Genomic DNA, 17,448 nt, shown 5'->3' with positions numbered 1-17,448 from the left:
GCTACTTAATTACCTGTGTAACCTTGGACTAGTATCTTGAGTTTAATTCCAGTTATGCCTTCCAAATCATGACTTTCGCCATCACAGCTTCCATAGATTGAGGGTCGGCATACAAAATTAAATAAGAATTTTGGGGGAATTTTGTGGAAGTCATAGATGACATGCAAAGGCCAGCAGATGACACAGAGTCTATGACCAAATACTTAACCCACATTTTACAATAAGTACTCTAAATACAGCCCACAAAAGAAAAAGAAAAAATTCAGGGTTCTTCTCTGGTATGAAGGGTGGGTCAAAAAATTTTATATAGATTTTCAAGATCTCAGGGGCACCACACCCCTAACCTGCAATGTGGAAAGAACAACTGTACTTTGTACTTGTTCTCTTTACACTATATATATATATATATATATATATATATATATATATATATATATATATATATATATATATATATATATATATATACATATATATATATATGTATGTATGTATATATATATATGGATATGGATATAGATATAGATATATAGTTTTCCTATTAGAAAGTTGTTGGACAGCAAAAATTTATTGTACTAGACCCTGTGTGAGTAGGGATTGTTTCAGGTTTGTTGGGTTCTTTTTATTTTATTTATACCCCTAGCTTCTAGCATAATGCCTGACACAGAGTAGGTATTTATAAATTGTACTTAATTGATTGGTTTACCTTGGTCTCAGTTTTCTCATCTGCAAAATGAGAGAATAGGAATAACTGACTTTTACAGTTCCTTTCAGCTCCTTTACTATATGCTGATACTGGATAAATTCGTCCCTGTATTCTTTTGAAATAATTATTTCACATGTATTTTTGTAATTATTTTGTAGATCTATGTAAAAGCTAAGAGTTTGAGAATTTTGAGATGATCTTCAGGGTCTTCCCTGCGTAGTGATGATTACATCAATTGTCAAAAATGTCTGTGATAGTCCTAAAGATATTAGAAAAAAGCCATTGGCAGAGTCCATTCTCATATGTGTGATTTATTTAAAGACCCTAAGGTCTTGTAAAGCTTTTTGAGAGGCAATAGTTTTGAGAAAATTTGTCAGTGAGAACCATCTTTTTAGAAATTTAGTTTTTCAAAATGTTTCATCATAAACTATCAAGCCCTGTCCTTTATAGAGTATGTGTGAAGAAAAAGAATTTTAACAATAGCTTTTCTAATAACATATTTTGAGTTAGTGGAGAAACTCAGAAAAGTTATCCAATTTCAGAAAAAGACAATGTTCTAACTTACCCCCAATAGACAGGACTAGCCCTATGCCAAACTGGCTTGTACTTGGTACTTTCTCATCTCCCTCCTTTTTGCATGCTCCCATTTCCCTGAATACCCAGGGATCATTATACCGGTGCTAGCCACTCACAGCTACTCTATAATATACCCTACCCGTACCTACTCTAGACTTTTATCTTTATTCTAATAATAACAATAACAACAATTATAGGGCTGTTATTTTTTAACCTATAGTTATATAGCAATTTAAAGTTTACAAATTTCTTTACACATATTATCTCACTTGATCCTCACAAATAACATAAAGAGAAAGTGCTATTTATTATACCTTTTTACAGAGGATGAGACTGAGTGACTTCCTCATGGCTACTGTCTGGAATTTTAACAAGAACAAATATAGGTCAGATGTAGCTATAGATACACAGCTGTAGGGGCTGTGAGCAAGAAGAGCCGAAACCACTTGAGAGGAAGAAGGGTCAGCTGCACACTTTAAAGCAGGTCTGCCGTGACTCCAAGTCCCGTGTTCTTTCCATCACACCATAATGCTTCTGCTGCCATGTATCATCTCATGCCCAAAAGAGAGATGCCCTCAGCCCTTCCATATTGTAAAGTTTTTAGTAATCTCATTCATGCTGAAGTGTTTGAGGCTTATGCTGATTTAATGTTTACCATAACTCATAGAAATGAATCTGAAATAGACATCCATGAAAGCTGAGACAGTAGGGAAGCTATTTGGGAACAGGAAACCGTTCCAGGATTAGGAAGCCTTCTCAAAATGAGACACAGGGGTTAGGATCTACTCTACCCTTGCATACTGCCAGTCTTATTGAGAAATATCATAATAATTGATTAAGAATGGTTAGGGTATCAATATGATAACTTCTTAAGTCTAAAACTGAAATCATATGAATTGTCTTTGAGAGTCTATAGAAATCAAATTTTTGTAGATAGTTCTTTATAGTTAGCAAAATGTTTGTCATCCATTTTCTTGTGTTATCTTATGATACCCTGGTAGGTATTACTACAAGTTTTATTCTCATTTTGCATATGAGAAAACTGTGGCTGATTGATTAGACTCAAAGTTATACAGCTGTCAAGTTGTAAAGTGACTTTATTATATTTGTAATAATAAAAGAATACTTTTTCATTCATAGATTTTTGAAAGCTATACCTGTTTCTTTTTTTTAAATTTCTATTACATTATCTAAAAGTAATTTATAAATGGTAAAGTTTTGCTTTATTCATAGTCACACCTTGGTTTAAAACAAAGGCTTATAGTCCCAGGAAACTGGGACTAAGGAAGCTCATGTAAGCAGGAGTTTTATTATTATATACAGCACAGCAAGCCAAGGGGGCAAGAAACCCAGATCACAAGGGAGGGAGAGGTCAGAGATGGGGCTCAAAGAGGGAAATTAGATAGCCCCAAAATGGTCTTGGTAGGAAGAGATAATCAGTGCCAAATATGGGAGGAGGCATTCCTGAATAAGGCCCAGATGTGGTGAAGTTCTTGAGATCTCTTATGGATAACCGGCTTCAGTGAGGCTCAGGGAGGAGCAGTTTCTTTATTGGGACCAGAAATTGGGAGAAGGTCTGAGTTGACTATCAGAGGTAATAAAAGAAAGGAGTAACTGAGACTACTGCACCTGGCCAGGAGTAATTATGACTATTAACTATTGACTTAGGGGTAACATAGGTCAGAAGAGTAGCAAAGTACAAAACTGTATTTGCCTGTATAATTTATGGACCTTAGGACAACTTAGCCTAAGTACCCTTGTATTGGAATCTTGTCTTTCTATTTCTAATGTCAAACAACCAAAACTACAATTATCACGTTTCTTTAATTGAAGTCTTTTTCCAATTAAACTAACATAAAGTCTGGAATTGCAAATATGATATATACATGCCTATATAAGTGGTGAAAGAATACATTTTTGCTAGATTTGAAGTCAGGAAGACCCAGATTCAGATCTCACTCTCTGTGCCACTCACTACCCAGTGCCGCTCATATATATATATATATATATATATATATATATATATATATATATATATATATATATATACACACATATACATATATATACATATATATACGTATATATGTATATATATGTATATATGTATATATGTATATATATGTATATATATATGTCATAGACACACATGTATACACACACACACACACACACACAAAGAAGGAGATAGAGAGAGATCACTAGAAGAGAGAGCATTATACATCTGATAGAATTAGAGCTAGAACTCTGTTCTGAGTTTGAAGCTATGCCCAAAAGACAGTGTGAATATGTCCACAGATATCATCTTTGGGATATTGCTTATATCTAGAAAGTAAGGAATGTCATTTTCTTGGCTACTTAGTGATCCCTTGATTCCACATGTATGATTGGTTGAGACCTGGTTGGTGTAAATCTGAGCCATGCCCCTGAATTTGACTTTAAAAGGGAGCAGAGACATTTGGATTCTTCCAGTATGGTGTCAATTGGCCCCTAAAGCAAATACCATACCCTACCAAGAAGATGGCACCAAAATGCTAAATTTAGTTTCTTTATGCAGGTTCACTCCATCTAGATTAGAGATATCTTCAAATCCAGGACAACAACTTTATCTTTTAGCCATGTCAAGTTAACTAGGCTCCTCCTGATCATACCCTTTTATATATTATACATGTACATGTGTGTCTATATATTTTATATCTAGAGAATCATCGAGATATTTTACATATATATTACACATATGAAAAGAACTTTTTGTAAATGATATTAAACAATGTATCACTTAAAGTCTTTTAGTTAAAGGCTTTATCCAATATCGTTTTGCATTACCTACAGCCTCTCCTAGTAATGATGCTATCAAAGAAATGTTTAAGAAAGATGTAACCTGGGAAGTAGATCCAAACTCTCCTCTCTTAACTCCAAATTTACAGCCAGAACAAAAGAAGTTTCCAATATCATCCCTACGGACAAAGTACTCAATTTGCTCTGTTCTTTTATGGATTCTGTTTTGTGCATTTAGAAACTCAAAAGAAATCAATTTCTGTCTGGATTAAGAAATATTTCAATTTTAACAGAAAATGTAGGAGTTGTTTTCATATAATGCTCTCTGCCCATCCTTGCAATTTTTATTGTATTTAATCATTTCCAGGCATTCTCTTTTCTATTTTGCTCACTATACTTCAGTGGTCATTTTGAGTTTAGACCATAGCTTAATGAAATAAAATATTAATATTTTAAATCTATTATTTTAAAGTAGAAGATATGAAAATGATTTTATTTTTTAAAAAAATGTTATATTGACACAATGAAAATAAAAAGGGTACAATTTGCTTAGCATACAAGAAAACTATGTTCCCAACCTGGGACATGACTACTATGCTAACAAAGTTCACGTGTCTCTTTACATATACTTGTGATAAACTCTTGATTCTGTTTGTAATATTATTATTTTATTAGATCAATAGATTTTCTGTTGAATGGCTGAAGTCATAAACCTATGTCTAATTTTCTTAGTCATTTCTTTGGATGTCTTCATTTTTTTAAAAAGACTTTTTGAGTTCTGTGTATTATCTTGAGTTCCTTATTCCTCATTTAGCTCATTGTTCTGAATTCTATTTTGATGTTATTTCAGATGCGGCGAGAGTCTGGAAGAAAGTATAAATAAGGGACTTAATGAAGGTATGTCCAAACTGCACACAAATAAGATGTTATAATTTGATGCTATACCTGATTTTTAAATATGCTGGAACACTCCTACAGAGGTGCTATTTCAGTGCCAACAACCTCTTCTTCATCACTTTGAAGTAACTTTGAATTCTTCTATGCAGGTGAAGTACAAGATTTAACAGTTTTTTTCCAATAAGCTAGGAATTAGCTAGCAGGTTCTTTCTAATAAGCAAAAATAAGCACGAGCCGTCTTGCGTCTGTTTCCAGAAGACAAACCTGGCCAATTACAGAGACGCTTAGATCCTGAAGGCTGATCAGTAGATAATGCAGTTTTTAACCACAGCATCCCATGAAACAGAAGGATGATTGGTCCTCAGTTCTACATAGTGCCTTCTTATCTTCAGATATGAAGTTATTCAGCCACTTAGGATGCAATTAAGATTGTTCAAAGATTGTTTGAAGTAGAGAGCCACTGAAGTCATATTCATTTCTGAGATTCTATCTATTATTCTGTTTAATTCTGTGATTCTACTGTGATTCTACAGAGGAGGATCTTAGAGTGTGGGGGGAAAGATATTATGACTCCCACAATTCAAAAATCATCTACAGATATCAGTTCAACTGTTAGATCTTAAGTTATAGTATTTGTCCAGTGACCAATAGTACTGAAAGAACAAAGCAATATTCATATTGATACCTTTGCTATCATATCAGTTTAACCAAAAAAATACAAAGAAGTTGCAGCTAAATGGAAGTGTGGTTCACATTTTCCTCAAATAGACAAATCAAATAATTGGCATGGTTAGTTGGATTGTGAGCCCAAAGGCAAAAATCAACCTAATTAGGTAGGAAATAGAGCTCAATATGAGCATAAGTAAACAAATCACCATGAACATAATTATAATCGTACCTTCTGTGCTAATTTCTGCAAAAGATGACAAAGAGGTATTATATGAACAATTTGATGAATTGTTCCAAAATCAACACACATCTTAAGTGTAATCATAGTGACTTGACATTATTATAGCACTTTAAGTTTTGCAAAGCATTATGCAGACGTTATCTGACTCGAGTTTCAAAACAACCCTGTATGGCAGATGGCTTCCAGGAAAACGTGAGTTCATATCCTCCCTGTGATATGATACATGCTGCCCATGACACTGTGGGCAAGTCACTTGACTTCAAAGTGCTCAGGAAACTCTAAGACTAAGTTGGAACACTGTCCATTTTCCTTCTTCTCACACTCAGAATTCCTTAACATGATGAACCATTTGTCCCAAACAAAATTTAAAAATTAAACACGTACATAGATATGGTATGTGTATACATCCATATATATAGATAATGTGAATTGATTTTTTCTTCTTCCTTTTTCCACCAGCTACTGATGAACTTTCTTCTTTATCTTGAAGGACTTCTCCAATAGGATCGACTGACAAATCCTCAAGAATGCCAAAGCCGAGTCAGGATCCAGAAAAATACATACTTTAAAGGAAGAAATAATGTTCACTTGTGCAATAAACTATGTTTAATAATGTTTAATGGTTTTCCAGTGAATATATGAATGTGATAAATCCTAATGTATTCAAAAATATGTTGTCATGTTGTAATACTTACTATGTGTATATATTTATAGGTATATATATATTTGTCCAGTTCTTTATTAGAAACTTTTATTTCTTTATATTTGTAACACTGTCCCCCAGACTGTTAATTCTTGCAGGTCCTTTAGAAACCAATAAATTGACTATAATACTTCAGTTATCTGTCTTGGAAGGTTGTAATGTGTTTTCTATCTAAGAAAATAATAAATAAGATAGATTTACTAATTGTTTTTACACAATTGCTAAACCAATTAGAAATTTTAACTCAAGATGAGGATGAGCTTATTTTCAGATTTTTTTTTCTTCAATTTAATCTTTTTGGGAGAAGACTGGGCTGACATCTACAAGTACCTGCTGCTGATTGTTAACATCTCAGTGGCTACCTCAGAGTTGTTTTGATTTGTATCTCTCTAATCAATAGTGATTTAGAGCATTTTTTCATATGACTATAGATAGCTTTAATTTTGTCCTCTGAAAACTGCCTGTTCATACCCTTTGAACATTTATCAATTGGGGAATGACTTATATTCTTATAAATTTGACTTCCTTTTCTATATATATTAGAAATGAGGCCTTGATCACAGACACTAGTTATAAAAATTCTTTCCAATTATTCTGCTTCCCTCCTAATCTTTGTTGCAATCTTTCTGCTCTCTTGTTCCCTATCCCCCCCAAAACAAAACCCCACAAAAACAGAATAACTGGGTGGGGTGGAGTCAAGATGGCAGAGGGAGAGCATGTACTCACCTAGCCTGTACCACAAATTCAGGTATCTCTAAAAAGAGAATGTGAACAAATTTTAGAGTGGCAGAATCCATTAGCAGACAAGAATGTGATAGATTTCCAGCCCAGGATAGCCTGAAAGGTCGACAAGAAGGATCTGTTACACAGAACCTGGGGAACCCAGAGTGCACAGGCTGTAGCAAGAAGAAGAGCAGAAACAGCAGTGTGGATTCTCAAACATATCAGCCAAGGACAGGAGTCAAGCAGAACTGAGTGAGAAAGAAGCATAGAATCCCAGGCAATAAGAGCAGCTGCTCCTGAGACTATGAGCCCATGGATTAAATATCTGTAAGACACCTAGCTGAACTTCTGGGAGCCAAGATAGCAGAGTGATCTCTAAGTGTTTGTACCCTCCCCTTGTTGATCTTGAAAAACCCAGAGAATATTTCCCCAGGAAAAAAACAACAACTTGGATTTAGTGGGATCAGCTGAAAGGCTGAACAGTCACTTAACTCAAGAGTCTAGGAAACTCATAAGATCGACACCACCTTGCTGTGGCTGAAGGGGACCAGTGCAGGACCCAGAGCTGGCCCAGACAGCCCCATCTCAGATAACCAGAAGGAGATCCTGAAGTCTAGTGGGGTGAAACCCGTAAGCATCAACACCAGGACCCCAGGTGTGCCTTATCACAGCCAGGGGAATTGGGAAGATACTAGTGCAGATGGGGGTTCACCAACCACTGAACCTGCCTGTACTGTAACTCAGGAGAGGAGACCTCCTGCAGTCAGACCACCTCTCTGCTACACCTCATGCAGCGAGCTCCAGAGTAACTCCAGGGAAACTCAGACCTCCGCCTTGGTGCACCAGCCAGATCAGCACCAGGGAATCTTCAGCATTCTAGCTTCTAGTTGAAAGAACCAGAGGCCACAACACACAAAGTCTCAAGTTCTCAGCATAAGAAACGTGGGAAAGATCCCTGTGTGCCCCAGAAGCAGAGTTCCACTTTGAAAGATAGGAAAAAGGCAATCATGATAAGCAAGAAACAAACCAGAAAACAAAAGACCATAGAATCTTAATATGGGGACAAAGACCAAAACATGAATACAGAAGAGATGAGCATTGAGACTGTACTCCCATCTGAAACCTCAGAAGAGAATATGAACTGGTCTCAACCCCAAAGAGCATTCTTGGACGAGCTCAAGAAGGATTTTAGACGCCATATTAGAGAGGTGGAAGAAAAATTGGCCAATGATTTTAAAAATATGAAAAAAGTCACTGAAAAGAACAGCTCCTTATAAAGGAAAATTGGTCAAATGGACACGGAAGCACAAAACCTAACTGGGAAAATTGGACAAATGGAAAAAGAAGCACAAAAGCTAACTGGAGAAAATAACTCCTTAAAAGGTACGATTAGACAAAATGGAAAAGGAGGTGCAAAGGTTAACTGAAGAAAAACTATTAAAAATTTGAATTGGGAAAGCAGAAGCTAATGACTCTCTGAGACATCAAGAATCAGTCAAAAGGAATTTAAAGAATGCAAAACTAAAAGAAAATGCAAAATGTCTCATTGGAAAGACAACAGTCAAGGAAAATAGATCCAGGAGAGAAAATCTATCTAAGAATTATTGGTCTACTGGAAAGCCATAATGATAAAAAGAGTCTGAACAATAACCTCCAAGAAATCAAGGACAACTGCCCTGAGATCCTAGATCCAGAGGGCAAAAGTCATTGAAAGAATCCACTGATCACCTCCTAAAAGACACCCCAAATTGAAAATGCCAAGGAATATTGATGCTAAAATCCAGAAATATCAAGTTTAGGAGAAAATACTGCAAGCAATCAGAAAAAGCAATTCAAATATCTAGAAACTACAGTCAGGATCACACAGGACTTTGCAGCTTCTACATTAAAAGATCAAAGGAATTGGAATATGATATTCCATAAAGCAAAGGAGCTGGGACTACTCAATTGCCCAGCAATATTGAGCATAATGTTTCAGGCAAGGAAATGGGCATTCAGTGAAATAAGGGATTTCCAGACCTTCCTGATGAAAAGGCCAGAGCTCAACAGAAAAATTGATTTTCACATACAAGTCTCAAGAGAAGCATAAAAAGGTAATCAGGGGAAAAACATTTGTTATTCTGTATGGGCAAACTGTTTAAATCCCTATAAGGGACACTGATATTTGTTAATTGTGAGAATTGTGTACTTGCCATGATATTTAAAAGGGATGTACATAGATAGAGGGAGTAGGTATAAATTAACTGATGTGATTATAAAAAATGTGATTTAAGGGTGTGAAGGGATTGTAAAAAGAGATGTGAAGAGGGGGAGGCAGAAAAAAGACAAATTACATCACAGGAAGAGGCACAAAACATACAGTAAAGGGAAAGAGGGGAGGGAGATGAGCACTGTTTGAGATTTACTCTCATCCGATTTGGTTCAAGGAGGGAACAACAAACTCAGTTAAATATAAATATCTAACTTGCCTTATAGGCAGTAGGAGGGAAAAGGAGAAAGAAACTAGAGGAGAGGTTAACCAGAAGAGAAAAAGTAGTAAGGGAAAAGAGGAGTAAAAGGAAGTGGAGCTGATAGAAGGGGGTGAAGAATGAGGGAAGCAGTGGTCAAAAAATTAACACACTTGTAGAGGGGAAGGGAGAAGGGAGAACTAAAAGCATAAATGGGAGGAAATGGGAAGGAGGGAAAGACACAGGTAGTGATCATAACTGTGCATGTGAATGGAATGAAGTCTCCCATAAAACAAAGGTGGATAGCAGAATGGATTAAAAACCATAACCCAACAATATGTTGTTTACAAGGTGCACATTAGGTTGGAGCAGAATATATTATGTTTCAGACGATGTAAAAGAGCAGGGATGGCAATCCTAATCTCAGACAATGCAAAAGCAGAAATAGATCTAATCCAAAGAGATATTGAAGTAAACTATATTCTGCTAAAAGGTACCATAGACAATGAAGCCATAACATTACTAAACATATATGCACCAAGTGATATGGCATCCAAATTGTTAAGAGGAGAAGATAAGGGAGATATAATAGGAAGGAACAGAGAACAAAACTATACTAATGGGAGACCTCAACCTCACCCTCCCTGAACTTGATATATCTAGCCTCAAAATAAACAAGAAAGAAGGTAAGGAGGTGAATAGAACTCTGGGAAAGGTAGATATGATAGATCTCTGCAGAAAACTGAATGGGATTGGAAAGGAATATACCTTTCTCAGCAGTACAGGGAACATATACAAAAACTAACCATGTACTAGGGCATACAAACGTCACAATCCAATGCAGAAAGGGAGAGATAGTCACTGAATCCTACACAGATCATAATACAATGAAAATTGTATATAATAAAAAACCATAGAAAGACTAAAAATTAATTGGAAACTAAATAATCTAATCCTTAAGAATGAGTGATTTAAACAACAAATCATAGAAACAATAACTCCATTAAGAGAATGACAATAATGAGACAATTGATGCTTTACAGACTTTATCAAATGAATAAAAAATTTTTTGGTGATAATCTGATTATTTAAGGTTTGAGATATGCAGAGACTTGATACATATAATTTTATCTTCATTGATGTGGAAATATAATGTTTTATATTTTATTTTATACATAGCAATTACCAACTAATTAATCAATATGGAAAACAGAAGGCACTTAATCAGGCCATTTCACTTCAAACCAGCAGTTCAGAGAATGCTTCTGATGCCAAATTTGCTTTGAGTGGACCTGTCAAGGATCAAGAAGGTAGGACTGATAATTCCAAAATAATAGTTAATTTAAAAAAATAATGAAAGAGCAGTCTTATATTTATGCTAATAGTATATAGTTACATAGTCTGTATTTATTCTATTTCCATTTTATGCTTTAAAAGGATAGGAACTGTTTTATTTTTTGTTATTTACTTAGTTATCCTTGTACGTTCAGCATCCTGAAACTATTTACTAAAAACAGTCTCAAGATCTTTTGTGTTAGTATTTTCTGTTGTATCCAGAAATTTCTTTAGTAGGTTACAATAACAATTTTCACATTTCTCCATTATTCTAAATGTATTTAACCAAATCATGGGAAAAGTTTTGAACGTTTTAAAAATGTATTATATTTAGCAATATTATTTATTTCTGTTTATTAAGCATGAGGAAAATAAATACATAAAGGCCTCCTATAACCGTAGCATGTTCACTCACAGAGACAAACACACACAGATGGTTTGATCTAATATGTGGTCATATAGAGATAGAACAGTAAAAAGTTGGAGAACAAAGCCATCTTCCTTTTTTGGAACTCTCTGTAAATCACTTATTCAAGCTTTGGAACTGTATACATTTTTAAACATTTCCAAAATTCTTAAATGCTCATAAAGCCTTTACTTTAGAAACACTAAAGGATACAAAAGCCATAGGAGTTAGGGGGACCAGGGAACAGTGGTCTGAAAGGTAATGCATATGTGTCCCTAGATTTTTGGTAGATTTTTGCATATGTGCCTACTTCCAACATAACTGTGGGAAGACTTTCCAGTCTCCTAATTCAGGCACTCAAACTTTCAAAGAGAGGAGATTTTCTGAGCTAGCTCCCAATATTTAATGCTGCCAGCTGAGCCATTTGGAATCTTAATGATCTGGGTTTATAATTATGAATTCATCGCATCTTTATGACATTTCTTTTTCAAATCAATTTACACATTACCTTGTGAGAAAAGTAGTGTGGGTATTCTGTGTACTCCCATTTAAATGGGGATGAAAGTGAGGGACAGAAAGCTTAGATGACTTGAACATGCTAACAGAGCTTAAAGGAAAGTGTTATCATGTACTTTTAACTACTGAATATTATACTATATATCTGAAAGAGATGAGCTTCCATAAAAAAAAAATGAGAAATCACAATTGGAGAAGGAACCATATTTAATTTTATGTATATCTCACTACTGTCTAAAAAATGTCCTTTTCCAAAAAAAATTTTAATTTCCTATAGCTAGTCAGGTGATGAATGAACTTCATTTTTCCTCATTTATTCATTTGTAAAATAGTGTATCTCTAGCTACATACATGACATTGTTATGATGAGCCTTTAAGACTAAAATAGTTGAGGTCTATTCCTCAATTTTTATCATGTTAACTGCCTGATAAACCAAATTTTTAGCACATTTTTTAAAAATCCCAAATCCAATTTTAATAAAAATAATTATACTAATGAATTTCATTGAAGATGGCATGCTTATGAAGTTCATCAATCAAGAAAAAGTTATAGTCTAGAATATAGAATTAAATATAAGGACAATTGAAGACTATGGTTTAGTAGTGATAGAACTTCATAAATATGTTCATGGCAGATATCTGAAACACTAACTTTATGAAATATGTAGTGATAAATAACATTTTCTATACAAGCCCGAATCATAGTGTAAGCACTATGTAAGATATTTAATATTATAATTTTAAAGGTTTAAAACAGCTAGGGATAGAAATAAGAAGAAAAATTAATTTTAATGATTTGCTATTTTAAAATATATGTGCCTTCCCTTTAAATATTAATGTTCCACCTTATATAACTTCATTTAAAAATTGATAAAATTCATTGTTTGATAGGTAAGTGTATTAGTACAGCCTTGCTTAACCCATCATTAGACTTGAAATTGGTGATCTCTTCACTTCTTTTGAACTTGCGGAGTCAGTGAGTTATTTACCATAGACCTCAAATCTTCATTGTTTTGGGGAGAAGTTTAGAACAGTAATAAAGTGAGAACCTTTTTTGAGTTTTACTAATAGTGACCACTCTGCATACAAATTTTCTTATAAATCATATTGTCAAAGGAAACCAGTCTCTTATTATGAAGTATGAGTGTACTGGAATCCTGGTCCTGGGACCTGGTAGTCATTTCCACTTACCAGGAGCAACATCTTTCTTTCTTGCATTATTTCTTGCATTTTAAAATTTACGTTAATTGTGGATAGCCTCAAATTCTTTGTCAAAAATCCCTGAAATTTATGAGTTGTCTGGTACTTTGATAAATCATTATGTTCTGGGGTTGAGCATTCCCTGATTATTTATTCAGGCTACTTTGATATTTTAATTTAGCGTTATGGTAGAAAAGCCAGAAATTATCCCAAAACATTGGAATCCAAAAGTCTTGTTTTTTCCCTGCTCTCTGAAGATTGACACTCAGTTTGCTTTTTATGCCACCACAATTTTAATTGTATAATGACTTCTTCCTGCACAAAATTCATCATGGGTAATACCATGAACCAAGAATGACAAATGCCAATAAGTAAAAGTTATCCTTCTCAAATGAGACAGTACTGTAGTGCAGACAGATAAGGCAGGCAGGATTTAGGACCATGTGATCTAGTCCTGGCTTTTCCACTAACTAGCTCCTTCACCTTTTTGAATTTCAGTTTCCTTTTGTTTCCATTTGCAAACATGAATTAAAGGGTTTGGAATGCCCTCTGAAATTTTACCCCTCCAAAAATACTGTTTCCAATTCATTTTTTGATAATTTTGCTAATTCATTTTTTAATATCCTTGATGTGCTTTTTTTATTTAGACCATGAATAATATGGCTGTTGATGACAGTGATTTCATTCATCTTCCCTCATAAAATATTTTATGCCATATAAGTAACAAATTCCTCTTCAGTTGTACATTTTATCAATTCAAACATTTCTGTGACTTTTCTTCTAATTTGTAAATCCCTTAGGTCATTAATACCGCTTCACTGCATTCCAGAGGAATTGAAAATATGTTTAACCTATTTAAAATAATAATCCATGCAAGCTAAAGAGAAATATTATTATTTATAAGGAAGCAGATTCTAGCCTGACCTAGATTTTGTTTTTAAAAATCATTTTGCTTTCCATTCAATCCAGATATTTGTACCTTTTACCCCTCTAAACCAATGAATTTAGTAAATTTTTCATTATATATAAAATAAGAATCTATTTTTTAAATCTAAAAGTGATGTTGTGATCCTATCTTTTAGCCAATACTACCTCTCATTTTTCAATTAAATCATTATCCAATAAAATAAAACATACATAAGAAACATTTTTCAGTCCTATCACTCTCACTCCAGACTCCTTCCCCACAATAGGAAGAGTTTCCAGGATGTTGAAACCCATTTGTATTATGTGATGCAGAAAGTTGTGTTCCTTATTTGCTTTTTGAGGAATCTTTGAATTGCTTCTTACCACAATAAGTCTGAAGAAAACAACCTAAAAGCTGCTATCAAAAGAGCCTTCAGCTTCTAAGCTGGAATTGAGACCTACTACTTTCACAGTCTCTTTAGCTTAAGGCTGAAGATAGAGTGCTATATGCCCAGCAACTGGAAAATATTCTATTATACTTAATATTTTAAATTAAGAGAAGTCACACTCCAGTGGAAATAGCACAGTTCAAAATCAGAGAAACTGGGTTCAAATACCACTCCTAATACTCCCTGTATAAATGTGAACAAGTCACTTGACATTCCTCAGCTGCATTTTTCTCACCTCTAAAATAATGACATTGGACTAGATGTCCTTGGAGAGCTCTTCTCCCTTAAACTTTCTGTTTCTAATATTTTATTGCTATAAATAAGAAAGAAAGAGTAGGATCAGCAATAAAATGCAAAATGGAATGTTTCAGCACCTACATGCATGGTTAAGAAAGTTTGAAGTTTGTTAAAGTGAACACAATGTAGACATTTTAATTGTTTCATTCTTAATTCTTTTTTTTTATTTTATCCTCTTTGGTTAATAACAGGGGTAACTTACATTCCAATAGTGTTTTAATGTTTTGTTTTTTTCTCTTTTTTCTTAGTAATATTTTTTCCAATTATATGTAAAGATAGTTTTCAACATTCAGCTTTGTAAAATTTCAAATTCCAAATTTTTCTCCTTCCCTCACTTTCCTTCCCTCTCTCTTTATTAAGAATATCTCTATAATTTTGCATCAACATTATTAGGGAAATTGGTCCATAATTTTCTTTATTTGTTTTGGCTCTTCCTGGTTTAGGTATCAGCACCATATTTGTGTCATAAAAGGAATTTGATGGGTCTGGTTCTTCCGCCTCAGCTCACAAGGATGTTTTGTTTTGTTCCATCAGATGTAAAATGGTATGAATGAAAAGGTCTGCATTGATCAGGGACCTATCACAGCAGATGCACCAATCATGTATGTGTATATATATATATATAATGGCAGCCATACACAGGTAGAGAACACAGAATTTTAAAGATAAAAGAGACTTTAGCAATGTAACCTTTGAATACTCTTTATATAAAAGACGTTCTGTATGAATGGTCAGCCCAACATAACGTGAATTATATTGCCTCTCTGTGCCTAGCATAGGGCCTTTAGTGTTGTAGGTAGTGAATATGCATGTAGTGAATTGAATGGATTATAATTGTTGTTAGATCTTAGTGGGAAACTATGGAACCAGGGCATCTAGGATGAAGCTAATAACCTGAACTGTAAACACAACTGTTCTTTAGCTTTGCTCAGGAATCAGGTATGGAAAGATGATTCTTTTTCAAGATAAATAATCTGTAAGCTAGGGGTGCATAGCAGAGTGACATGTCAATGGATTGATTTTTCTACTTCTTTCTAGATTGTGCTTTATTTTCATTCCGGGAATGTTAAATCCTAATTCAGATTGGGTGATTGATCATTGCCTGGTGGACCAGTTTTCAAGCCATGCTTTCAGGCAGCTGCGAAAAGATGGCACACGTATTGGGATTTTAAACAGGTTAAGCATTTCAGATCATCTGCCTTGAATAGAGGGGAGGTTAGAGTGACTCTGTTTGGGCCCAGGAACTACTCATTATTTCTGATGAGGGAAGGGGCATGGGGAAAGAAGCTGAATCTAGGTAGGTGATGGAGAGACAAGTTAGGAGGTTATTTCAGGGATTCAGGCATGAGGTGATAAGGACGTGGAGGACAACTGTGGCAATTAAAAATAATAATAATATTTATATAGTGTTTTCCATGTGCCAGACACTGTGCTAAGTTGTTTATAATTATTATCTCATTTGATTCCACAATCACCTTGGAAGCTAGGTGCTATTATTATCTCCGTTTTACAGATGAGGAAACTGAGGCAAACAGAGGTGAAGTGGCTTGGGTCTTCCCACCCTGCTCCCAGTGCTCTGCCTACTCTATCAAGAAGGAAAGATTCTGACAAATTAGAACCCTGAGCCAAAGCCAAAATGAATGCATATAAATGTTTTGTGCAACAAATTACCAAAGTATAGGATTTCAATCTAATTAAAGGAGATTATATTCATATAGGATTTTATTTATGTGATTATATATTATATTATATCATATTCATTATACTATATATTAATTTAAATGAAATCTAATTGTATGGAGATTTAAAATAATTTTAAAAAATAGGAGAAATAGTGTGGTACATGGAAAGTGTTGGTTTGGGGGTCAGAAGTCCTGGGTTGAAATCCCACCTTTCTAATAAACTATCTATGTGACTGTGGGTGAATTGCTTAATCTTCCTGGACCTGTTTCCTCATTTTAAAAAAGGAGTCTTAGGCTTGATGACTTCTAATGCGAATGGCTGGAATTTATATAGCATTTTAAAGTTTTCAGAGCACTTTTCGTGAGTGTTTCATTTGATCCTCACAACAATCCTAGGAGACAGGTGCTATTATTATCAAAAGGGCTAAGTCCAGAGTGCCATAGCTAGTAAATGGCTGAGGCTGCCTTTGAACGCAGGTCGTCCTGATGCCCAGTCCAGCTCTCCATGGGATCACTAAGCTTCTCCCAAGGTCCCTTCAGCTCTAAATCTATGATTTTAGGTGTCTAGGTGCAGGGCACTGTGCTAGATGATACAATAGAACATAGCACCTATCCTAATGTTGCTAATTAGGAGACAGAAGTATGCTAGGCTTCTTTTACTAGTAGGGAATAGAATGGGATTTGGAATGATAGGTGGGATTTCCATAGTGTTGAGATGTAGGGAGCACAAAGATACCAATAATAGCAATAGTTAATGTTTGTATAACGCCCTAAGGTTCACAAAGCACTTTACGTATAGTTTCATTTTATCCTCAAAACATTGTTGTGAGGTAGGTGCTGTTACATCCCCATTTTACAGAGGAAGAAACTTAGGCAGACAGAGAATAATTGCTATGCCCAGGGTAACACAGCTGGGA

At 34.7% G+C, this 17,448-nt stretch overlaps 1 protein-coding gene and 1 long non-coding RNA gene across 5 annotated transcripts in view; both read left to right on the top strand.

Annotated features, from left to right (window-relative positions):
- Positions 1-6,700, top strand: part of LOC140533782 (ankyrin repeat domain-containing protein 26-like) — a 91,618-nt gene extending 84,918 nt beyond the window's left edge. For 2 of the 3 annotated variants that reach the window (XM_072653964.1, XM_072653967.1), the window contains 2 exons: positions 4,911-4,957; positions 6,327-6,700. In XM_072653964.1, coding sequence (XP_072510065.1) covers positions 4,911-4,943 — 33 coding nt within the window. In that variant the 3' untranslated portion in view covers positions 4,944-4,957; positions 6,327-6,700. The remainder of the gene's footprint in view (positions 1-4,910; positions 4,958-6,326) is intronic. The other variant, XM_072653965.1, reaches the window with a different exon arrangement.
- Positions 6,701-7,353: 653 nt separating this feature from the next.
- LOC140533781 (uncharacterized) lies at positions 7,354-16,562 on the top strand. Of its 2 annotated transcripts, XR_011977058.1 has the most exons (4): positions 7,354-11,050; positions 15,293-15,393; positions 15,888-16,025; positions 16,363-16,562. It is a non-coding gene; the product is annotated as an uncharacterized lncRNA (long non-coding RNA). The 2 variants fall into 2 exon arrangements; XR_011977057.1 differs by having other exon boundaries at positions 15,293-16,025.
- Positions 16,563-17,448: the final 886 nt, after the last annotated feature.

Source organism: Notamacropus eugenii, chromosome 3 (assembly GCF_028372415.1).
Source record: "Notamacropus eugenii isolate mMacEug1 chromosome 3, mMacEug1.pri_v2, whole genome shotgun sequence".
Classification (NCBI taxonomy): domain Eukaryota; kingdom Metazoa; phylum Chordata; class Mammalia; order Diprotodontia; family Macropodidae; genus Notamacropus; species Notamacropus eugenii.
This window is presented reverse-complemented; position numbering and strand designations above follow the sequence as displayed.